Here is a 25,308-nt window from a genome sequence, read left to right on the forward strand (position 1 = left end):
ATGCATTTTACAAATTTATGCTAGATTCTCAGGAATTTTCTAAAGGAAAGTTTTCGCAGGTGCATTAAGCTTCACTTCTGCTCTTTTAATTTAAGGACTTCCTAAAAACTCTTATTAACAAGAAACAATGAAGTAGATTTTCCAGTTGAGAGACTTACAAAAAGAGAATTAAAAAAAGTTAAAAATAAGAGACAGGAAGATACGAAACTAACAAATTGAAATGCAAAACTCATTCCCAGTCGACTGTCTCTCAAACTGTCTATTTCTTGGCTGCCAAAGCAAGTGCCTTCAAGTTCCTTTCTGCTCCTCGCAAACACTCCCTTTAAATAAATAAATTCTTGCAAATTTTGCAAATAAAATAAAAGTAGAAGGGAACGAAATGTTTTGTCTTGAGAAGCAGCAGGGAAAACGAAATAAAAATAGATAAACAGACCAATGGGAAGGAGTCTCGCAGTCAGACAGAGCGAATAAAGTAAGGGACTAATGCAAACGGCAGGGCCACCATTTTTATGGCCCAAAGGATAAGCGTATTACACAAAAAAAAAAAAAAAAACAATGTCAAAATTTATATGCGAATATTTTGGCGAGCGACGAAGGAACCGAAAGGAGCTTTTGCATTGTTCGTTTCCTCGGCGCGTGCAAACTGTTCAAACATTTTAATGTCCATCTGCGTGTGGATTAACATAAAATGTGCTGTCCTTTGCCATACAGACTCGAGTCCCAACCTTTTCCACTTCAAAAGTGTGGTATTTACAAGTTTATGTCCGCTTAGCTTTAAGTGCGGATGGATGTCCCCTTTTGTATTTATACCTTTGAAATGTCTTGATTTCTAACAAAGACCATCCACACCAGGAGCTTACACATTTTATGAGCTTTAAAGAACCAGATTACCAAATTAAATTGCTGAAGTTTAGTAAAATTTTACGGTAAAGGTGGAGCGAAGTCGGAGCAAATTTATAAACTGTCTTTAAGGTTGCTCTTAAGATTGAAACAACTGTGTAGTAAGTTTTCAGTATTTATGTCGAGCACACGATGAGAGTGTAATTGTAAATAATACTATTTAACTTACATATCCATTTACTTACCTAAATCTAATTTATAAAAAAATTTCTTTACAGAATGCGCTCGTTCATCGAGGAGAACGAGAAAAATGATCCGTTGATCAATGCGCCGGATAAGAAGAACAATCCATGGGCCGAAAAGGGCAAATGCGTTATTATGTAATATTATCGTAAACCACAGAAATACCGCCATAATTATGATAACCAGCCAAACAATAATAATGCAACCCATTCCACGACTCATACCACAACAACAAGAACAACAACAGCAACTGGAACAGAAAACAATCCATATACCTTTGAGGCACAGCCTCAACATCATCAGCAATTAGATACCCCTAGCCAATGTAGCAGCCAAGTTTTGGGGCAGGATTTGGGTGAATCCCCGGATCTGGTGCCGGTAGAGATGCAGCACTACAACAACAACTACTACTACTATTACAACTACAACTTGAGCTATGAGCCGCCGGTCGATCGGTCGCTGGGCGGCGGGGGCAAGCGGAGCATTCAACGTCTGCAGCAACTGGTGCGAAGGACGCGGTACGAGCTGCAGCAATGGCCGCTACTGATGCAGCTGCTCCTGTTCGTCCTTTGGCTAAATGCCAAGTTCTGGCAGCTGGTCAACGAACAGGTGACCTACCGCCGCAGGAGGTGGCACTGAGGGGCGAAGGACATCGGGTGTTGCTTGGTATGAGTTCGATCTAGGCTTAAGTTGTGAAAATTATGCCCACACTCTTACAATCTCATCTCAATAAAAATAATCAAAATTCGCTGCGTAGTGGAAGCAGCGAACTTCAGCCAATGCTTCTGTGTGAACTTAGCCTCCCGAAACGAATGCAGAGAAAACAGAGAAAAACATCCTGAACACCCTGAAAACAACGAGTACGGGCACAAGGTACTCGCTACTCGTTACTCCATCACGAACTCGATTCATCATCGTGCGCTCCTCATCGTTGTCGATCTTTCGTCGTTCCTCTCTCGTCGTTTTAAGCTCGTCTATTTTACTTCTCTACAACTCTACTCGCTCGTTTCATCCCTCTTCGTTCTTTCTAGCTATCGTTCCTAGTCGTTTTTGCATGCCATACATTCTTAGAACTTTCTGTTTTATATCGCTATGTATTTTTTTGCACACATTATCATCGACATCGCATTCCATCATCCAATCCCACCCGAACCGAAACCAAACCAAAAACAAAACACAGTAGTCGACAACGCTAATTCAATCATATCAGTCATAAACAAGAATATGGGCACGCGCCTTGATAAATGTAACCCACCCATCATCAGTAGAGTCAACAAGAAGCCTTAGAAACGCCCTCGAATCCCATGCGAAACCAAAAGATCTACCAACTTTTATAAAAGGTTTCTCCTGCAAAGCTTGTCTAAGAAACTACCCCCAAAACGGTTAATTGATCGAAATAGATAATACTTTGTTTAGAGAAAACTTTTTCACCATTCAAAAGAATGCGATTAAGATCAAGGGCTAACTCTTTAAGTAGATTCGTATTTTGAGTAGCGCTTTTTTATTTGGTAGCCAGGCAAACGCTAACCAAACAGAAATTCAATTGTTTTACTTAATTAAACATATAGTATATACGAATATATGGATATTATAATTTTATATACAACATACTTATAGTTATATGCTAGGCAAACGAGCTATTTAAAGGCAGACGCTGTAGTTACTCGAGGATGATAATATTATATTTAGTTTTAACAAATATGTTTACGATCAACTAGCGGGACATTATTATATACGCAGACAACATACACAAACACTTAAAAACCATATAAGAACAATTAACTATGGAAGAAGACGCAACACATTTGTATGGATCATAGATGAACCAGCTTAGTGAATACTTTAGAGAGATCCACAAAAGTCAGCTGAAACTTTATATGTTATATGCGAAACGCGGAATGGACTTGACAAAACAAAACGAACAAGAGTAAACTATATTATATTATTAACTATTATATACAATATAAAACGGGCGAGCCCCAGTGGCGGTTCCCAAAAAACAAGGCGCTGTTCAGCTGTTTGAAGAAAATTCATAAAATCTAGCAAAGACGATTTATGAGTTTACGTTAATAAAATACTAAGTTCAGCTTATCGCGATGATTTCCATTAATAAGTTAAACATATGTTTTTACCATTAAGATGAACAAGAATATGAAGAGAAAAAGACAACAATCAAAACACTTAAACACAATACATTCAACACGACACATACTTGAAATTAGTGAAACGACAAACTGAGGTTACAAAAAAAAAAAAAAATGAAACAGAATCTTAATGAAAACACTACAATTATATAGCGACTAAAATTAACACATTAAATGATAATGTTAAGTTGAGAAACAATGTAGCAAATTGAGCAGTGAGCGTAAAATTTATTATAAGTAAGTCGCGCAAAAGTCTACAGAAACTCCAATTACAACAAGCAGAAAAGGAAACTTACAAATAAGCAGCAAACGATGCAGATGAAAGCCATCGTATGGCGCGAAATCCGAGAAAACAAATGGATGAAAAGAGACGAGAAGTTCCGCAGAGAATGAGATGCATCAGAATACAATAGCTTACGAAACAGAGGTAAATCGTAAGGTAATCAAGTCATGGAGCCCAAGTTCCAACAACGAACCTTTTGGCCGACAAAACGATGTGGAAATGGAAAACGATTAGGATTACAAACAGCACAAAGTAGCAATCCGCTACGTCAAGATCGAACATCAGACCATCCGAGGGCGAAAACACAGAAGCTGCATCCCAAAATTGAGCAGAACAAACACACAAAACTATAATAAGGTATTGGTGGTTACAAAAAAAAACGTATATAAAGCGATATATTATGTACTCATTCGACGAATTGGCATATAGGGAAGTAAATGAAATGGTTTAGTGAAGTATAATCAAAAGGCTTGAAGACTGGTAATGACCTGACACCATTGCCAGGCTTCACAGACCGGTCGAATGCCATTGGATGTGAAACAATCAGTGTGGCCAGACCTCACTTGCATGCTTCGTATCCTTCAGGTGTCTACGTCTGCTTGGAAGTTAAAATCAAAGCATGAAGTTCAAGTTGAATAAATAAATAAATATATATAAATATATATATGTATAGTCTTGTACGCAACAGCAGTGCAGTTTTGTGCCCCAAGCTCAGTTCAGACTGATGACTTTTAGCCAGTTTCAGTTAGGTTCCACGCGGAATTGTACATGCGTTCAAGAGAGCACTAAGCACGCTGAGTAGCAGAGCATGGAGTCTCGGTAAAATGGGTGTGAGGGTGTCGCCAAAATTGAACAAGTGTCGCCGACCAGATAAGGATAAGTTCTTGAGAAGTTTCCTTCGATTAGATAACATACGATTTTCCAACAGTTTCGACTGGGTATGGGGCACCGACAAAGCTCGTTCGAAAGGTGTTCTCGCACTTTGACAGTATTTAATCGAAAATCGTTAAATAATCGCATTAGAATTAGGCAGAAAAATGCAAGCCATAGAAAAATTAATGTTGAGGGTCATTTGTGAAAGGATAGACGGAATGATGGAAATGTTAAGCAGAGGATAAATTTAATCATTTTCCAGCAAGTTTAGGCATTATCATATGCAATTATATAAATGTTAAAAATAAAATTAACTATTGAAATCTAAATATATAAATATATATATGCAAGAGAAATATTACACCAACAGTTATTGCAAGTTAAATGAATCGACGCGAACTCAATTACTGAATTTAGCAGATAAGTGAAGACAGTTGACAATTGCACAGGGGCAGAAGTACAGTATGTGCCAAAAGCTGCGATAACCGCGTGCTGCCTTGAGCAGAGCACTAGCGATGTCAGGCCAAAGTCGAACTAGGTAAATACAAAGAAGACGATTGTCTAGGCGCTAAGTTGACGTTACAGTTCATTGAAAGTGTTTAAATTATATATGGACAAACCAGTATATTATCGATTAAAGATTAACTCAATATTTACGATACGCCTTATGGCAATATTACTATGTGTATTTATTAAATGTGTGTACTATTTACCAGTAAAAAAAAAATTATTGTTACAATTTAGGGTATTAAGTGACGTTATTACTAAGATATATGGACATATAGATTACGATTTTAAAACTTATATGATATGATTGATTCTTAAACTTGTCGAATTGCGAACTCAGACAAACAAAATCACGGTGCCGAATTACAACCAAGGCGAAACCAGAAACCAAAGCAAACCAAACAAAACAATTATAATTTAGAAAAAAAAGCTAAATCTAGTTAGTAAGAGAATTTTAACGCAGCCATGCAAAAACAAACCACACGAATAGGTGAGAGAAAGGAGTACACCGGAAGAAACCAAACACGAAACTCAAATAGTATGATATAACGAACATGTATTTAGCTGTTAAAAAAAAAAACATCTACTAAAAAACCACAGTAAGCAAGAGGCAAAAGAGCTAAATTGAAAAACAAACCATAAGTATGATTATCATTAAAGGAACTTCTCTAAATAAAAGTAAACTTTGAAAATCCTTAGCGGAGAAAAACTACCCTCTCTATAAAAAAAAAAAAACAAAAACTACAAAAATGTCGATTGTGTTTTATTTCCCCCAATTTCCCGTCAGCCGATGAAGCTTTCCCGACCGTGCTAAGATCCTCCCCCGACTTGTTGATGTTGATGATGATGATGATTGTGCTTTGATATTGATGCTGCCTTGTGCTTTCCATATTCCTTTGCCATGCTTTGCCTAAGTTCCATACTTATCGTATTCAGTTGGTATTATTTCGTATATCTGCTTTTTGGCCTGTACATAATTGCGCTTGAGCTTCGTGTTGAGCAAATTTAAATGTATTTCTTCAGATTAACCTCGAATTCTCAGCGACTGGCAAAAAACTTTGGGCTAAACCTTATTTCAGAATTCCAGCCCTGACAATTGCTCTTGACGTAAGTATGAAAGGATATCACGGAATAAAGAGCAGCCGGCGACAGTTTCTTAAACTGCATCTGTTGTTCCCAACTTTTGCTTCTTACTAGTTTGCCAGCTTGCCGGATAAGCATAAAACTTTCAGCCGAGCCAAGTTCCTCTTTTGAGTTTCATCAAGTTGTTCAATTGTTGCAGAACATGTTTCAAGTAATTAGCAAACGGTGCGTATGCGTAATGGATTATCCATTTAGTTGAGTCTATTGAGCCTTACAAAAAACCCATTTTCCATCTTTTATGGGAGTATTAAATTTTAACACTCAAATGACGTCGCCCAAATAGCTCATGTTGAAGTGGGATCAAATAACGCTTTGGCTGAGCAAATCAATCTAGAGCCAATGACCAGCAAAGCCTGGCATCTAAATTCATTTAGAAAATGGATTGGTATTTGCTACTCGCCTTTGTCTGGCAGAAAACAATGAGTCATGCGCCTGATTATCGCTTGGCAATCGCGTGGCATTTGTTTCAAACTCAATGGATTTTGGAAATGTGTATTATTTCAGATGCTGCAAAAATAAATTAAGATTCAATTAAACACTGAATACTTTTGAGTTTACTTTTAGTGAATCGTTGTCACTTCAGTCCTTTTACAGACTTAATTTCAGTTAGCATTTCCCTTTAAAAGGTTGGTATGTGACCGCCTTAAGTGACTGCCTGATATTGCGCACAAGTGGCTGTCAAATATCTCCATATTTAGACACATTTCATATGCAAATTGAGCTGGCTACCGAGCGAACTGAGAAAACGGAAAAATTTCGAATTTATATGCCAATTGCTAGAGTGCGAAATTAATGCCACCCAGGGGCCAAAGGGAAAAAAAAACAGCGGAAACCCAGAAGTGTTTAAATTACCATGAAGCGATAAAAAAGTACAGGAGGCCAAAACGGAAAGGTATCCTTCTCTCTCCATCCGTAGTATAGTCTGGGTATTTATTGCCCATCTCTGGTTTATCAAGTATTTATTTCCCTTTCTCGTAAGGAGCCCGCATACCGGGCGGTCTTTTCAAAACAGATTGCAAACCCTTTCCCAGCTGGATACAAGTACTGTGGGTGCTACCGAAAGATATTGAGCACCGTTCGGTTTGGTTGCCTTTGGTATAGCAGCGTTCGAATTAAAGGGTTTAATGCGAATCTGAGGCCGGTTTAACTCATTCAAGAGAATCCCCGAGGCGCAAAGCATACAGGAAATTTGTCAAATTTATTTCGCATACTTGGATGTACAATTAAATTAGCATTTCAATGCCGCAGAAAGCACTGACAATTGCTGAAACACAATGGCCGGCCAATGGATGAATATGAAAATGCCAATCCCCTGGCAGCGATTATAAATTGGCTTTTGTGCATGCAAATCAGTTCAGTTCGATATGACAATGACTTAAATGTGATTAATAACTGTATGTGTGAAATTGACTGATTTTGCGGTAATTAAAGCGAAAAACTGCAACGCATAAACTTACATTTGTACTCAGATGAAAATCTGTACTCAGATGAAAAGCACATTTTGTTCACCCACAGCTATTCACTCTCTCGACCAATTTGTTATTTGCTGTTTGCCATTTCAGCGTCTCAGTGTCGCCATTTTATACGCCATTTGCTCGACCAACCCCTGCACCCCTCATGTACTTTCCCTACATTTTTGCACCCCTCTGCAGTGCTCATTAAATGCATTTTCTAATGCAATTGACATTACTTGTTCTGCTGCGGCCTTGGGTTTCGGTGACTTTCGCTTCTGTTTGATTATGAAAATGGTTTTCGGTCTGCGGCGATGCTGGTTTTTAATGAGACCCCACAATATGGCCGGATTATCGTCAAGGCCTGTCGTCCTATACTAATTAACATGTCAGCTGGGGAATGCTTATCAAGTATACGCAGCGTATGCCAGTGGAAGCTCTATCTCTGTCGGCGTTTTTCCACCTCAAGGGGATCGCTCAGGTGAGCGAACAGAAGCCGCTAAGGCAGTCAACGAACTGTCAGCACTGGGATTTATCAGTGCTCGGAAAAAGCTGGAAAGTGCTGGGAAATCTCACCATGGGGAAAGCCAACTGTTTGACAGTCTGGCTTAGTTACCGTCCGGCTGTCCTTCTCCCTTTCTATCCAACTGATGGACGGACTGGTGACAAGCTGTAACCTAAAGAGCACTCAGAACACCTACATTTTTACCTCCACCCACCCCCCACCAACAAAAAAAAAAAAACACATGGCTTGATTTATATTTTATTTAAAAAGCGACAGCAAAATTATCAGGATTTACTTTCGGCTACTTTTTTAGCGTGAGGTTCTGCTTGTTTTTTCCGTTGGTTGGGCTTGCATAAAGTTTGTTTAACGTTTATCTTGCGGTCGCTTTGCGCTTTTTCCATGGCCGGCGAAAGTTTCTTTGGGCGGTCGTCTGGTGATAAAAACAGCAAAAAGGAGGCCACCAGGAAGCTGAATTTAAACATGAATAATGAAAGGAGCTGTAAATTGGCTGAGGACCCAACCACTGAAAGGTCACAACCCCTTGAAATTAATCAGAAATGTAAAATCACAAGCTCCTTCTAAAGTTTCGAAAGTTTTTCGGTTAGTGCATGGTTAATTTAAATTCTAAGTAATATTCCGTGACCGAAATGTAAACGGAGTCAGACTTTCGTCTTCTTACTAACTAAAGATTCATTTTGATTAGGCTCACCAGCAGTGTTTTTTAAAATTTCAATGAACAATTTAAGGTAAGTCACTCCCCTTTTGTTTCCTACCCGTTTCAATGGCTTTTGTTATTCTTTTTATAATTTACGCTATTGGGCCTTTGGTACTCAACCAAGTGGAAAAAATATGGCATCCAGTCAAATCTTATACGTATTAATTCTCATTAAATTTAATTGCAAGCGACTTGGGTTCGAGGGCAGTCAGGTGGGCGACCCGCGTATCCTTACATCCTGTGACCCGTCAGTTGGCCCGTGTTTCTGGCACACTTATGCAAATGACTTGCGGGTGGATCCCGCCGAGGACCGAAGCCGATTAACCCCTTTTGTGTGCCGAGGTGTTGAAAGGTTCTGCACTCAATTACGGATGAAAAAAATGATCACCTGCTACCCGAAAACGGTTGGTAATACCTAACATCCCACCGATTCGAAATGAAAGGAAAAACACTTAGCACCCAATTGTTGGCAAGTTCTCGGAAAAGCGCCAAAAAGTTTTGAAAGCTAAACTAAGCTGGGGAATAATGAAAATTTGTTGAGCTACATTTTGAAACGGTTCCAACGGCGGAAGTCGAATTAATTTCACGTGCCAAGTGAGCGACCGTCTCATTCCACCTCAAATCAATTAATTTGCCAGCTGCCAACAAAGAATGAGAGAATAGTTTGGGGGTAGCCTTAATATGTGGTCGGGTATATTTACATTCTGCGGTTCGAGTTTCCCTGCAATTTGTTGAGTGTTTCGCCAATAGTTGAGCCCTATTCAGTAAAGTTCTCTTTGCGGTTGCGGCATTGGTAGAAATAATTATGCAATTGCGTTAAAGGGATGAGTTTGAACTAAAAGTGTGTGATCCTTTGAGCTGCGAAAATCCTTAATGACTATCACACTAGTTGAAATGGATTTTCTTGATTTAAAAAAAAAAATACTGCCTGCTCAGCAGTTTCAACAGCTATCTGAACGGCAAATCGGAGATTACAAAGCAACAAAATTGTTACAATACATTTTCATTCTCTATCAAGGCCTAAAATAATATTGGCATATATTTTTTAATCCCATATTCCACTCACACTCTCACGACCCAGTCGAGTGTAAAGACACCCCGCACAAAATCCGATTTGCACACGGTAAAAATAAACGCATGAATGAAGGAAAAAATCCCCAACAGAAAATCAACAAAAAATGAATAAATTCAAAGTGACGTGTAAGCAAAAACTATTCACGCATAAGCCCAGAATTCCTGCAAATAACAAAGGCAAAAATCAAGAGCGAGCACATACGATGAATATATAACTAGAGCTCCGCAGCGAATGCAACGAAAATGCACCCAAATATACGAACAAAATATAAAACGTGAAACGAAATTAAATGCAAAAAACTTGGCCAGCTGGGGTGGCAAAAAAAAAACTGCATGACATTTTTAATTATCTAGAACAAGTGCATTTAGCACACATCCACACAGACACAGTCATGCAAATAGAGACGCACACACATACAGCACACAGGAATGGAGATAGTGAGGGCCAAAATCGTTGCATACTTTGCGGGCTGTTGGGCATTTAAATGAAATTTCGTTTGCTAACTGCACAGTGAACAGTGCGAAAAGAATGCGAAAATGAGGCAACAGATGATGACAAGGGGGAGCAGTCGAACAGTCAAAAGTGCCGGGCAAAAGTTAAACAAAATATTTGCCAGTCACGCAAGCATTTTTCACTTTCTCTTAATTAAAGCGAGAACTGTTCCAATTTCATAAATGTATACCTATAATACCGGGCGCAAAAAAAAAAGATGTTTCACTCGGGTGTGGCTGTACTTTCAACCCCTTTCGGCCAGCCATTTTTGCACTTCCAAGTGGTGAAGAGAAAGCCAATAAAAATATGTTTTTCTTTTACGGCCAACTTTTGTTTCGCCCTGCGAGTGTGTGCGTGTACACAGATTTATTAAAATATTTCCCCGACGAAGAGGGCAATGAAGCAGACTGAAAATCAGTCTGTTTTGGGCGAAGTGGCTAATACTCTCTCGGTGAAGTCTTAACAGTGAAGACACTTGAGGGAAGATATTTCATAAAATTATATTTTATTAGTGCTTAAAGCGCTACAAGAAATTCTAAAGCAACTTCTTCCTATGTGTTTGGAATATAACAAGTAAATTATTAACAAGAAAATGTTACAGAAAATGGAAAACGTGCCAGATTGTCACGTTACGGTTAGTTAACTTAATAAGTTACTGCATGTTATTCGTCTGCATGTTCAAGTTAATTATCCTTATCAACTGCATAAAACGGCAATCATATACGTTTCAGTAGCAGTTCCTTTATTAATAACGCCAAAAGGTTTCCAATTTCTGCATCGACTGGTGTTACGTGGTGCATTCACCCATTCTACAGATTCTGCTGATATGTGGGCTCTTTTCAGTGAGCACGGCTCGTTAGCTTGCACTTTGCACACGCAGACCAAACAGAGTGAAAGAGTTGGTCTTAATAAAAGCAAATATAAAGCTTTTTAATAATATTAAAGCGGCTGGCAGCCATCGAAAGCTGTTGCCGTTTTGGCTTATTTGCCAAACACTTAAGTCGTAGCTTACTTTTGGTTCTCCGCTCGGGCGGCAATAGTGAAAGTAATTTGTTTATTTATTTGCAAGGATAATGGTCGGTGCTTAAAGTGAAAAACGGGAAAACGTAGAACTTTCCACGCGTATTTGTGCAGCACTCGAATTTCCATTCCTACCGTTCAAAACTTTCGGCCAGAGCAGCTCTCTAATCAAAGACAGGCAAAGGACGAGAGAATGGAAGTGATAACTTTATCGGCGTCCGGATTTTGCATACATCGCTGCGCTCGAGGGCTGACCTTATCGTTCTGGAGAGCAAAGAATATGTTAATACGCCCTCAAAAGGGCAACAAAAGTGCACAAATAATGTTTTCGAGCTTTTCTCGAACTATAGAGAACATTGCCCCCCGCCCGGCCCACCTCATATGACACACATTTCCGCCCATTGTTTGTTCTTGGCCTGCCTGTTCGCCTGAATATGTTTGCTCTCGTGTGTCTGCGCTCTGTTTATGTTTGTTGACATGGAAAAGCCTAAAAGTTATGGTTCGGCATCATGGTCCGGGACACGCCCACTGGGGGCAAGTACCGTGCCAGACATGACCATCATTTGCCTGCTTGCTAATAAGCGGCTCAAGTGTTGGCCCGGAATTAATGCGATCTCTCCCCAATATCTCTCTGTTCCAAAAGGTTACACTAACCGGACATCAGAGTGTCGGTGTGTTTGAGTTTGGTGTTTTTGCTTGCCGAGGGCTTTGTTTGCAGTCGTTAACATTGCCCAAGGCCATATTTGTTAGTGGACTAGAGTGTGGTGGTTAAGTCACCCATGGTTACGATTTGCTAATGAGCTGGATAAAATAAAGTTGCCACTAAGCTGCATGATTAATGCCAGAGGGGATGTGTGGGAATACCTAATAAACTATATTACTAAATTAAATATTAATTTGTATATTTAGGCATACGCTTTTCTATGCTATAGGCACCAAAAATAAATTGTGAACAACATCGTCTTAGTTTGACTTGGAATTAAGCATTTAAATGGTATGACCTCGTCCTTTTCAGTTATGTTTCCCGTTCAACCGCAGCCTTTTGTCAGTCACCCTGGGAATGGACAACAACACCTCTGCTCCTTGGTGTCCTAATCTCCCCCTTCGTTGTTTTGGCTTTTAACGACCTCTTACTGGCACTGCCACTTGGAGTCCGAATCCTGCGCCGCCGCCTCCGCTGTCACTTACGCATTCCACTCGAATAACAAAAGCTTTTGATTGATAAGCGGCCATAATAAATTTGTTATTAGTGCGAGAGCCAGGACCAAATGAAGCATGAACGAGACAAGGATGTCGAGGTGTGGGTGTCAGCGTGGCCAGAAATAGATCGCCATTCGTAATGGATATTAGAAAAATAGGCTCATTTTTTTCGTTCGTTCGCAGAATGGAATTTAATGCGCTTATTTGTGTGTAAATGGGAAGATTTTGATGAATGTTCCCGCTTCGCTACTCTTCAATTCGTGTTGATTTAATTTGACACGACAGGACACGACAGGAGGTCCTGATGCAAATTCATGGAATGGAAAAGGGAAATAGTTTCACAAGAAATGCTGCCCAAATTGCCAAGCCCGGTTCTTATTAGGCTCGTCCAATTTGGCGCTCGTCCAGCAACACGCCCACTTCCGCCCACCGCCTGCGGCGCCACGCCCACGCCCTTTTGCAATTGTAATTATAGACTGTCAGCCCACGGTATGAAATTCCGCTTTACAGAGGAGGAAAAGCCGCAACAATTTTGCGGTTACTGGGGGAAATTTCGAATGCTAATTTCAATTAAAAATTGGGCGAGCCATCAATTTGGACTCCTGTTGCTTTCGCTGATTGATCGAAGCGGAGTTCAAAGAGGTGCCAAATGCTGATGCTCTCTAAATATTTAAATTGGAATTGAAAGCTCCGCTGACGCAAAAGACTCTTAAGTCAGAGTTGGCCTAAACAAACAGGACACAAAGCTGGAAGCACTTGTGCCTCAACGCTTCAATTTCCCTTCCACTTCATATACAGTTGACAAAAGGACTGGCACTGGCATTATATTTACCTTCTGTCTCGCGCTCCATTGATAAATATTTCCCCCGTTTATTTGTGTGCGGATGTGAGCTGGAAAAATAAATACAATAAAACACAATACTCGGAAAATTGTAGATGGCATCGTGACACGTACTAGAAAATATATTTTTTCTTCCGAATTTGGGCTAAGGAATATACTTTTGGGTACACTTTTCTATCTAGAAATGATTGTTAGAGTACACAAATAGTTACATAATACAGTTCTATGATTTTATATTTAGGATTTATTTTTCCAATACAAAATCAATACACATTAACTAAGGCATGGGAGTGAATCCCACACATCCTCCACGTGTCGCAGAGCACAAAGAACGCATTAGCCTCCCTTTTGGCCCACTTCTTTTGCCATTTCAGCCATTGTTGTTCTCAGGCACTATATCGTTTTGTTATTTGGCAATGGTCAGCCATTGAATTTGCTTTCTTGGCTTTCGATTTATCGTTTGATTTGAGCCCGAGTTGGATCCTGCCCATCTTTCGGCTTATTCCATCATGAACGTTTGTTTGATGGTTGTTTTATTGAAATTGATTTCCTAATTGAACCAATTTGTGCAGTCCTTGATAATCACAATGATTTCTGCTACAATTCAACTGAATCGTTGTCAAATGCTATTAAAGCTTGTTGTCATCTGATAAAAAATCGTTTGACTATCTGAAATGATTACGGCAGTCCGTAAAAAGCTAATGCTGCGATGGCCACTAGATTCCCGTGTGAAATGCATTAATTTATTATTAACCATTAAGCGCATCGTCAACATAATCGACTCCAAACATCGCCATCGCCATCGTCATCATCATCAGGAGCAGCTGAATAAAGCTAAGTCCACAAAAAGCCGCATAAATAATGAAACATTCTTTTATGTCGACGCCAACAAAAAATGAAGGTCGGGGAGAAAAAAGTTGAAATAAAAATAAAAATGAATGGCCAACGAACATGACCAGAGGCGGTGCGTTTAAAATAATTGTTAGCAAAGGGGCTCTGTTGGCCACAAAAAATATTTATATATAAATTATTATATAAAGACTGTGAGCGAATTATGGTTAAAGCCAGCTCAAAAAATACCCTAGAAAAAGAGGATTTTAATCTTACCTAAAGGTATTAAAAAAAAAAACATTATATACATAAGTATTTTAAATTCGCGATGAAAGCGATTAAAATTTGAATAATACAGTATTAACAAATTATCAGAATTTGAAAAGGGAAGTTAATTAACAATGGTTGTTGAAGGTACGTTTTAATTGATCATTAAAATTGTTACTTTTTTGTGATATTAAGCATGGATGTATTTCCTTTCGTTCGCCTTTTGACTTCATCTGCGACTTAAAATATTTAAAGAAGTCGCCTTGGCAGCTGTTTTTTACTCCAACATAACGAGATTCGCTTGATTTATGCGCCATTATGTGGGCTTCTTATTATACATATTTTTCGTTTCCGTTGCGTTAATTTGCTGAAACGACGTATGCAAGTTGCAAAGTTCGACGTGGTGAAAGCCGCTGTGTGAAAGAGAAGGAAATTAATGCGAGAATGAGTAAGAGTCTTAAATTTATAACTTTTACTTGCCTGCGCACTTATTGCACTTTTCCGACTTGTGTTTATTTTTTTTGTTCTGCAGCAAATGGCGTCCATTTTGTGCGCGTTCGGATTTTTCTTCTCTTTTGGTTTTCCCGCGAATAGTTTTAACAGGTCGCGGATTTTTTATTTTTTTTTAATATATTTTCGTGAAAAGTTTGGCGTGTAATGAAAAGCTCTCTGCGAGACTATTTCATTTTGGCATTTCTGTCGGCGATTTTAATAAAAGTTCAACGCGATGGACATGTCAGATAAATGGTATTACAGCCAGCTAACATTTAGAGTGGTGCATGCTCTTTGGCGATAAGATAAAATGGTTTAGATGGTGATGTGTTTTTTTTAAACATGGTGTAAATAATTAAATCCTTTAAATGCAAAGTAAACTAACTAGTTTTCTAAAATTTTCATTTCACTTAATGAAAACGATCGTCCAGTTATACGCCTTCAGTTTTTTAACGTAACGTAGAAGAAGTGCCTGCTTTTGACTTGCAAATCAATCTCAATTAGCATTATGCTTATGCATATCTTTACCTCGATCGAAAAGCTCTTGCTCTTTGTCTGCTTTCGAGGGTCCTTTTCAGGCTGTCCGAAAAGGACACGAAAAAAAAAAACAACGACCAGGCAGTTCATTAGCATAGAATTCAGAACGGGGTCAGTTTGGTAGACTGCCAGCCCCCCAACGGCCCATTCTGTATGCATAAGACCCATCGCTTTAAGTCTCAAGTCTACTTACATTTCACTTTGCGTTGCATTTTGTTGGCCCTTTCTTCTCCGTTTTTTGCGACTGGCTTAGCTTGTGGGTCACTTGGCGTCTTTATTCCTCTGGTGTTGCACACTCAGAAACGCCCACATAATTATCGCACATGGAGAAGATCCCATTGTCCTTTTATCATCGTGCAGAGCACACACACTCGAGTCCTTGCATATCGTCCTCTTCCCCTGGTGATAAATGCGTAATGCGATAAAAGAGTCCAAATGTTGCCTAGGCCTTTGGTGAAGGAATTTGGTGCATGACAAAAGGCGGTTCTGAAGTGAGACATCATCATCCGCTGATTAATTGAAGTGAAAAATGTTCCTTGGCCTTGTTGAGTCCTGATTGATGGCACTTGCTTTTAATTAGAATTTATTGCGGCATACATTCATCCACTTCAAATTAAGTTTGCAATTTTTCTGCAAACCCTACTTAGGGAAAATCCCCGCCTCGGGGCAAAAATATCGAGCGTAACAAGAGTTTCCTTTTCTGCCTTCGACATCCCCTTTTTTTGTTTGCCATTTGCAATTTAGTTAAATGTTTTTCCTGCTTTGCCTTTTGGGTGTGTACGTCTTACTCGATTTTCATTTCGTTGGGCATTATTCTAAAAGCTTTTCCACCCGAGGCCGGTCGGTCAGATGGGGATTTTCTTTTGCATACAGGCTGGCAAGTCATTCATTCATTCACTCATCCACTGACTCGTTCAATTGCAATGACAATGAGCTTTTCTGGCCGCTGCATTGTTGCCGCTTTTCTGGCAAATGTTACGCTGTCAAGCGCCTGTCGGCAGGCCATGTTTTTCCTCAGCCGCCCCCCTGTTCTCACCCATTTCCCACCTGCCACATGTCTCTGAGGCATCGACATCGCCATCGCCATCGGCATCGGCCTCAGCTCATTCATGCCCATTATACACACATTCCGAATGAAGGAGGAGCTGCGGCGAGCTGACAGCTCTGCACTTTTCCTTTATTTTCCCTCGGTGCTTTCTTTTTTCCATTCACTCGCCTGACAATCACATTAAGATTCAACCACACGGTGGGAAAAATAATATAAATCTTTCCGGTTTTTTTTAGCATCTAGTTCATCGATGTATGAAAAAAGTTAAACATATCCTGGCACCTTTGAAACACATATGTTTAAATAAAGAGCTTAAAGAATAGTTATGTAGATCCTGCAGGACATTCAATATATTTGTGCAGTGTAGAGTGGACTCGACAGAGGACTCAACTAACCATGATTGCAATGACTGTGGGTAGGATCCGGCGCAGTCAAACTGTGGCACTAACCGTAATTGTTGACTACGAATGCGAGTACGAAGTCTCCTGCTGTCTTCCTTTGTGCCCGCTGTCATTTGTACAATTGACAATTGTGATTGCATATGTTATAATGCAGTGGCTGAAGGTGCGGCGGGTGAATTGGAATTGTGGTTGGGGCAGGAACTGGGGATGCGGCTTCCATGGTTGCTGGTGGATTGACATTGAGCTGGTGCGTAGTTGCTGCATTTCTGCTGATTACGGATTGCATCAAACGATGAGCAGCGGATGAATGGGAATGTCAATCTAATGAACGCGCACTGATTTGAAGTCATGCACACTGAGCATTTATAAAAATAGGTTAAGTTTACTTAATAGTTTGGCTAGCAGATTCCCTATCATACAACATTATTAGCAAAAAGACGGCGAGATATTGATTTGTGTCTAGTGATACAGGATTACCATGGACTTTATGTATTCTCTGGTATTAAACTTAATAACATTTTTTAACCTTGAAGTTCAGGCAATTGCAAAATTCCTTAAATTCTCCTTGAATTTGCATGAGTGGTGAGCGCCTCCGCCCTGCTCACATTTTCCATTCATTTCCCGGCCAATCCCTGGAGTTGGCCATTGCACGTATTCCAGTTGCCGCTCTTTGCTGATATTTCATTTCGCCATTGTCCCGCAGCAAAGCTTCGACTAGTTGTGAATGCGTTTGGCGTTCGGAGCTCTGGCTTTTCCACAGCGTGCCGCGCCCAGAAAATGGATTTTCCAAACTGGCTGCATTGGCCCAAACTAAGGACTGAGAACCAAGCCCTACAGGACGAAATGGCAAAAGTGTCGGTCTCTGGAAACGAGGATGAGACGCATGAAGGCCATAAACCAACTGCACTGTATGCATACTTTTCCACCGAGCCGAACTTCTCTTCAAAGTGCAATTGGGCCCTCTGCGGATGAAGGCTATCGAAAATTGGCGTCGTCCTGTGTGCCCCATTAGAAGTCCCCGTGTGGAGCCACGTTTCCCAATCAGCGCGTTCACACTTTCTGGCGCCATTATGCGCAAAAGTTTGGCTTGGATCAAAAGCACTAACTAAGCGCATTCAAGTGGCCCAAACTGGTCAATTGATTTCCGTTGTTTGTCTTTGATCTCGGCCATGTCATTGTTGCAGTTGAAGCGTATCGAAGCTGATTTCATTTGAGCCACATCGTGTTAGCAAAGCAGAACACGGAAATTATAAAAGTTGTTTAAGGATACGTGACTAGTACCAGATGGCAAAAGCCTTAAATTTATCAAATCCATGCTTTAAGGTAATGGAAAGTATTTTATATAAGTTTTGTAAGGAATTTGTAAGCTTAAAATTTATAAATTCTTAAGTGTATGGACAGCCCCACAGTAGGGATACAGCCAAAAAGCTAGTTTAGTTTATTTGTTCTGTCCTCAGTGTTGCCTTTGTTACTTTATTCCCAACCAGCCAGCCAGCCACTAGCAATTGAGCACAGAATTCTTGACACATTTTTGTTATGGTCATGTAAAAGTCAACGGCTATGGCCAAATAAAGGACGACACGCTGCCCCGCACTTCGAAGCCCCCGCGTCTCGATCATAAGCTGGTGTCCGTAACAAGTGGGCCGCACTGTGCCCACAAATGCGATTACGTATACGCAACGTGTGATGCTGTCGCCGGCCATTTGCTGGTTCAAAAGGGGAGGGCAACTAAACGCTGGAGAATGCTGAGGAGAATACGGAATGTTGTGTGCGTAGGAATAAAGTATACGGCTCGTTGCCAACTTGGGTTTATTTGTGGGACACGCGGCATATGTGAGCTGTACTGTCTGCTCCAAGTTCGATTCAAGGATTCTGGAGTTCGTGCTTGGCCACCGGCAAGTCTGCGGTTTACGGCACGTGTTCGTCTTAAATATTTATTTTTGTGCGGCAGCAGGTTCGCCTCAACAACTAAGGCATAGTGGCTCAAAGATTCGACAAACTTTCACCGCACTCAAAAATTTGTCAGCTGCTCAATCTTCTCTCTAAGCAAATCGCATTAGCGTCATCTGCCAGCAATTCGACTCTAGAATCCCGGTGGAGAAGTGGAAGTTAAATACAACGAAAATAAAAGAAAATTTTGCCGCAAGCTGGATTAAAAGCGAATATTAAATCAATATGGCAGGGGAAAGCAGAACAGATGTAGAAGTCAGGAGATTGTAACAATTGCCGGTACTGTACTTAAAAGCAATCTATTGAATACGCAAACTCTGATGCCCTCGCTTATAATCGCAACGGACTCTTATTGTTTAACAAGTGGAATGGCTAGTAAAAAAAATGGGATAGGTTAACAAGAAAAAAAAAAAGGCAAAGAGAAATGCAATAGGAAAATTAAATACATTTTAATAATATATATTTTGCTAGTTAGCAGGAATCTAGTAATTTCACTTATTGATTCTTCTTCACTGTCTTACCAGGAGGCAATACCAAAATACCTCAGGCTTAGCCTGCCCCTAACCTTTGCGTAATCTCTATCGATGCAAAATACATTCCCTTTATTCAGAATATTCTCTCACCTTGGCATTAACTTTAAAGCGCCGCCCATCAACCAATTTCTTATCGAAGGACACAAAAGAAAGCTGGCAATTCGGCACTTCCTCTGCAAACACATTCAAACAGACACACTCGCAGGCAACCCATTGAGCACATATGCCAAAATCAGGATGCGACAAAGAAGAAGCCGAAAGGATGCGGCACCGAAAGTGAGCATAAATCGCCCTGAAATCTGTGTCAGCTCTGAGAGGACGAGCTTCGAACGCAAAACGATTCGGAGCATTCGCAGCTGGAGCCGTGGGAATCCGGATTCCAACCGCTGTTTGGGGGTGCTACGCCCAGGTTATGGTTGGTCCCTTCTCGCAATCATGCCACTCCAGCTTGCCTCACCACCGCCGCAGCAGCCGCCACCTGCTTGTCAGTTTGACGCCTTGCAGCTGCTTTTGGCATATTCAAATGTGGCGGGGACACTTAAAAAATGCTGCATACCTTACGGGACTCACACTGAGCCACAGGTGCGAGAGTTGACATTAAAAGCAAGGAGTAATGGACTGGCTAGTAAAAGCAGTCGTCGAACAGCAAAATACCCAAATCATTAAGAACTTAACATTTACCGACTTGCTGTAAAAACAACGATGACAGTAAAAATGAAAGCACTAGGAGAGAATCCTTCATAGTGAATTAGGAATGTGATTATTAAAAAACCCTTTAAAATGGGGATAAACTTTAATTGAGTCATCATCATAGCTCGTAATACCCCTGGATACCCTCTATGGAAATGCAGCTCTCATGATGACGACGATGACAAAGACCCGTAAAGCAGCCGATGCGAAAGAAGAACCTATCCATATTGCAGATGCATTTCACGTGGGTGTTATGCTAAGTGAAATGGAAAGTTATGAAAATGGAATGGGGAATCAATGTATCTTGCATTGCGAAATTCCAGCTAAAGTTGGATGTCTAATAAAGCCGGTGGAACGGTGTATTTCGGTCCAATGCTGACACATTATTGGCAGCTTTAATATGTCTCCACTACTTCGACATGTGGAATGCATCTCATTTTACGGTTGAATGGCACAAATCCTTCCAGTGCATCATTAAATTTTATTCTGGTTTATATGCGTTGAGATCGAACTGGAAAATGTGACGGTAACTGAGTTTTTAATGACAGAAAGTTACTGCGTCAGTTTCATAACTAAAAGGATATACTTTTACATTCCTTTTTCATGCAACGCGTGCTTTAATATTAATTGGGTCCAATTAACGAATAATATGTCTTGATATTTACAGCAAGCGAGTTTTCTTCTGTAAGTGTTTTTAAAAACGATTGAAAAATACCAAAAAGCTGGTAGTCATCGTGTTATATCCACTTAGTCCGAGGGGAAGCAAAATTGAGTTAAAGTTTAAAATTTCATGGGCCACTTTGGCTGGCAAACGGTTGTCAATTTGCAAAGGGAAAGTAACGACATTAATTGTCCCCCCACCCATGACGAATCCCTAACCTCCGGCAATCAAGGTTACGCAGTGGGGGCGTGTTTTGAGTGGGTCCGCCCTTGCCCACCCCTGTGCCGCCATGAAACTGCCAATTGGCGACGACATTGAGGATTGACCAGGACACGAACAACATCAGGGGGGAGGCAACTACTACAGCAACATCAAGGAGCCGGATTTGCGGGGCCTTGGCGTTCCATTTAATTGTTTTGCAGGACGCACGTGTTTTGCATGCCAAAGGGATTGTGGGGCAAAGCTTCTAATTTCTGTTTGCGGTTACGTTTTTGGCATTGCATCCACGTAGACGCGACCGCCTTTTAATTAGCCAACTCAGCCCAGTCCAATGAACTAGCCATCGACACCGCTGTCGCCGCCGTTTGCGTCGCCTCACTTAATTAGCCAGGTCCAGGTGTTGAGCTATGGGCCCAAATGCTGGCTCCGACCACTCCGCGTGGCAGCAATTCAATTTGGCCCGCTGAACACGTCAAAAAGTATGCGATACTAGGGGCACGGGTCAAAGTGCACGACAACGTGGCAAACGAAAGGTAATTGTACCGCTAGGGAAATGCCATCGATGTACAGTCACACCAAAAGTGATGTTCACGCTTCGAAAGAAGGCAGGGGGTTACTATTTTAAAAACTTAACGACTTTTTTAAATTTAAAATAGCTTTTGGTATGTGCTGTGTATGTATGTGTGTTTCAAGTTAGGAAGTTCCTTTCCAGCTCAATTTACTTAATGCATATCTAGATTTTTATTAAAGCTGCGTAAGTTAGCAGGGTTAGTGGATCCGCTCTCCACCGGGCTGTGCAAATGGCAAAACTACAATGGGAGCAAAGTACAGTGCCGACAAAAGTACGCTTAAAACAAAGCAGTGTGGCAAGGAGGCACTGCTTTTGGGGAGGTGCCGCCTGGCAAATTGCATTCGCTTGACCTCGACGCGACTCTAGATGCTGCGAGGTGGTGCCCTGTGGGTCGAGCCGCCTCTGTATTCTCTATTTTTGGTGGTGGAGCCAAGAGGGCGATGGAGGATGGAAGGATGTGGGTTCGGAGGACCAGGAGCTGCGCTTGAAGGCATCTTTTGTGGCATGTGTACTCAAAACTGCGTGAAAAAAAATTAGCTTCATTGCCAGTTGTGCAGCAAGTGCGCGTGTGTTTGTGACTGTGGATGTGGCAGGCTGTTTCCGCCCACTTCGCTCGTGTCCCGAAACTTTCTCACTTTTCCTTCACATTTTTTTTTTGTTTTCAATTCCTCTTTTTTTTTGGCTGCTCTTTTGTCATGACTGCACGCAGCAGCTGGGAAAGCTGGAAAAGCGCTAGCAGAGGCTGCTAGTTGCCCCACATTTTGTGGCTTTGGCATTGCACCACAATGTGCTGCCCCCAAACGGCTGAGTGGCTAATAAAATGCCCCAAATTGCGAGTGCGTGCTGTTTTCCAAGTTTTTTCCGTACTTTGATGAAGGCTGCAATTTCATTCTTACATTTTTATGGAACTAAAAACGTTTTCGTCATACGGTCAGTGCCTCAGTTTATCAATAATGTTTAATCTATGAAGTTATTTACCGTCTTATAAGTAATGTATATTTGTCGGATGTCAAATAACAGGTGTCACTGTGGTCAAAAAGTTGATCTATAATTTTTCGTTGAGCAATCCAGGTTCCGTTCATTTGGAAATATTTATTGCCTCCGAAGTAGATAAGTATCTCAAAACTTTTTATTATGTAAAAGCAATTTAAAATCAACGAGCAACTTTTCCTGGATTTTGTAAATCCCACACAAGCAATCGAACAGAAGGCAGACACAAAATCCAACTCCTTTGAAGAATCTCCCTCCAGAGAAGGAAGATTGTGCAGGAAACACTTGGTGCCATCTCCTGAGAATTTTAAGAATTTCCCCGTGAAATCTGCCATCTGTCTGAGTGTGTGCATTTTTGGGCTCTGTGCGTGTGTGAGTGAGTGTATGCTGTTTTTGCATTTGTCATCGCAAACGATTTTACTGCTTACGAAGCAGCCAATTTGGTTGAACTCTGTCCCGCAACAGTGTAAGCGCACTGAGAAAAAAGCTAGCATTTTTTAATTATTGTTAGTTATACGTTTTTTATGATTTAATGCAGTGCTTACTTCAATCGATGTGAAGACCTTATATCATTCCATATTGGCCGCGATTCCATTACCCATGCAATTGCATTTGAGGTTATCATGATTTCAGTTATTCAAAGACAGCAATTAAAACCAAATTTATTACTATACATATTTTTTAATCTACCAGTCAAGGGAATAATAATTTTTAAGTTTTTGCCCCAATTTATGGGGGTATCTCTGCTAAAAGAAAAATATCGTACACAGACAAACGAAGCAGTCAGAGACGCAGAGAATCGCAACTGAAAATTTATTGTAAGCCACGTGCGATTGAAAACGGCAAACAAAGTGCAGTGCCATCAGTGTGTGGGTGTGTGTGTGTGTGGATGCTGAAGACGGTTGGAGGAGTTTTTTGGGTGGCACAGACAGGTGAGCCAAGGGATAACCACAGGAGAGAGATTTCGGTAGAAAGTTCAAAGAAAGAGAGAGAGAGAGAGAGAAAATCGTGCCCTTGGGCAAATTCAATTAAATTGTGCTGAAACGAAATTTCGGACATCAACATTGTTTGTTTGGGAACGATATGCGAAATACTCAAGAAATTTAGAAATATTAGGTATATTTTACTAAATCTAACACAAACAATTTAAACGATTACTTAAAATGAAATACCAAAATTTATGATGTATAATCAAAATGTATTAACGTATTGCAAAACTATTTATATGATTTCATGGAATGCTTTTTATAATCTTATTGAGCTCTTTCCTTCCTTCAAACTTATTTCTCCAATTTTGTCCGAAAGCTGTCCCCATGCCAATAGATTGCTAAATTTGAAACAAAAGCAACACAAAGTTGCTCTCTTGCTCTCGATTTTGTTTCCTGGCTCTTTGTTCCAGTTTGATTTGGTGCTCAAATTGGAAACGGTGTTATGTGAACTAGATGGAGCATAGACATTGGACAAAAAGGGCGCAGGAGGGTCAGACACATGACCAAGTGAGACAGAAAGCCGCCGTAGGCCCAAGAGCACACACACACACATACATAGAAAGAACGATGGAGAAGGACATGGCAGTCAGTCAAGTGTAAGAACAAAGTACTCGAGGGCATATCCCAGGCCGAGCTTAAAGGGGGCCATAATGATTCTGGCACCTGTGCTAGAGCTCAAGGGTTGGGGGTTGAAATTCGAGGGCCAGCAGTCAGCATCCCGCCTGATCCCAACCTCCCATATTGACACACATGAAGTAGCTTAGTGATTGACAAATAACAAATAGACACGTAACTAAGCTAAGCGCCTGGCTGGCAGGGCGGCAAACATTGATTTGATTAACTTTTGACAATGGGCCCAGGAGCCCCAAAAAGGATTGTCCGGACTGAAATTGGATTAAAATGGGTTACGAAACTGGCCGAAAATGGGAAATGATGCTCAAGGATAACCGAATCGATCTCGAATCGAGGTTGATTCTTGCTGTTGATTTAATATTACAATTTAGCTCATCGTAGAAATAACAGCAGCATGCATATTCGCTAATAATTTTACAGACACATTTTTTAAGGAAGAACTTAAGTAAATATATGGATAGAACGTTTACATTGTGCCCAAGCAATTTTAAATTTCCTTATCTCACATTTTCGCAACACGCACAATAGAAAGTTTGTGCTTCTAAAAATTTGCAATTTTTGTTATTACACCCGTTACTCGAAAATACTAGGGTATACCAGATTCGTTGAAAATTTTGTATAAAGTAGTAGTTAGCTTTTCCGACCCTCTATAAATTCTTACTTGAGATCACTCTGGCTGTCCGTATAAACGCTTTGAAAAATAATTTGAATTACTGCTTTTATATATAAATCAATTAAGCGCTTAAATATCTGAGTAACAGGTATCTTATAGTCGCGACACTTAACTACAGCGTTCTCTCTTGTTGTTTTGCTATTGTGTTTGTCTTTTAACTTGGTTGGATGAAGGAGAGGTTAAGGTGCAGAGGATGAATACCTCAGTTCGTGTGTGTGAGTCCGGTTGTGATTTTAATTATGAGTGAATGTATGTGTGCCTGCCTGATTGTGTTTGTATGCCGGTTGTGTGTGTGTTTACTTGGCATTGGCCACTTGGGTATAAATATAATTAAAAGCGGGATTTCATTTTGGATTTTCTTGCCGGTCGCTTTCTCGAAAGGGGTAAAAGCTGATTGCCAAGAGGCGAGGCAAGCGGAACCGAAAAAGTAGGGGGAAGTCCCCACTCCAACTATGTGTGTGTGTGTGTATGTGATAGAGCCAAGGATAAGC

The 25,308-nt window shown here is 40.5% G+C and overlaps 1 protein-coding gene and 1 long non-coding RNA gene across 9 annotated transcripts in view, besides 1 other annotated feature; one reads left to right on the top strand and one right to left on the bottom strand.

Annotated features, from left to right (window-relative positions):
* The window catches only part of Ggamma30A (G protein gamma subunit 30A), a 45,932-nt gene extending 33,375 nt beyond the window's left edge, over positions 1-12,557 (top strand). For 4 of the 8 annotated variants that reach the window (NM_001201820.2, NM_164851.3, NM_001259021.2 and 1 more), the window contains one exon: positions 1,119-1,861. In NM_001201820.2, coding sequence (NP_001188749.1) covers positions 1,119-1,224 — 106 coding nt within the window. In that variant the 3' untranslated portion in view covers positions 1,225-1,861. Of the gene's footprint in view, positions 1-1,118 lie in introns of all 8 variants that reach the window. The other 4 variants (NM_001298847.1, NM_080068.4, NM_164852.3 and 1 more) reach the window with 3 other exon arrangements.
* Positions 12,558-14,499: 1,942 nt separating this feature from the next.
* On the bottom strand, positions 14,500-15,070 carry lncRNA:CR42844 (long non-coding RNA:CR42844). Its single transcript, NR_124160.1, has 2 exons — positions 14,911-15,070; positions 14,500-14,843 (listed from the first exon to the last, which is right to left on the bottom strand). It is a non-coding gene; the product is annotated as a long non-coding RNA:CR42844 (long non-coding RNA).
* Positions 15,071-24,894: 9,824 nt separating this feature from the next.
* Positions 24,895-24,950: a mobile genetic element.
* The last annotated feature ends 358 nt before the right edge of the window (positions 24,951-25,308 follow it).

The sequence above is a fragment of the Drosophila melanogaster genome, chromosome 2L (genome assembly GCF_000001215.4).
Source record: "Drosophila melanogaster chromosome 2L".
Taxonomy (NCBI): domain Eukaryota; kingdom Metazoa; phylum Arthropoda; class Insecta; order Diptera; family Drosophilidae; genus Drosophila; species Drosophila melanogaster.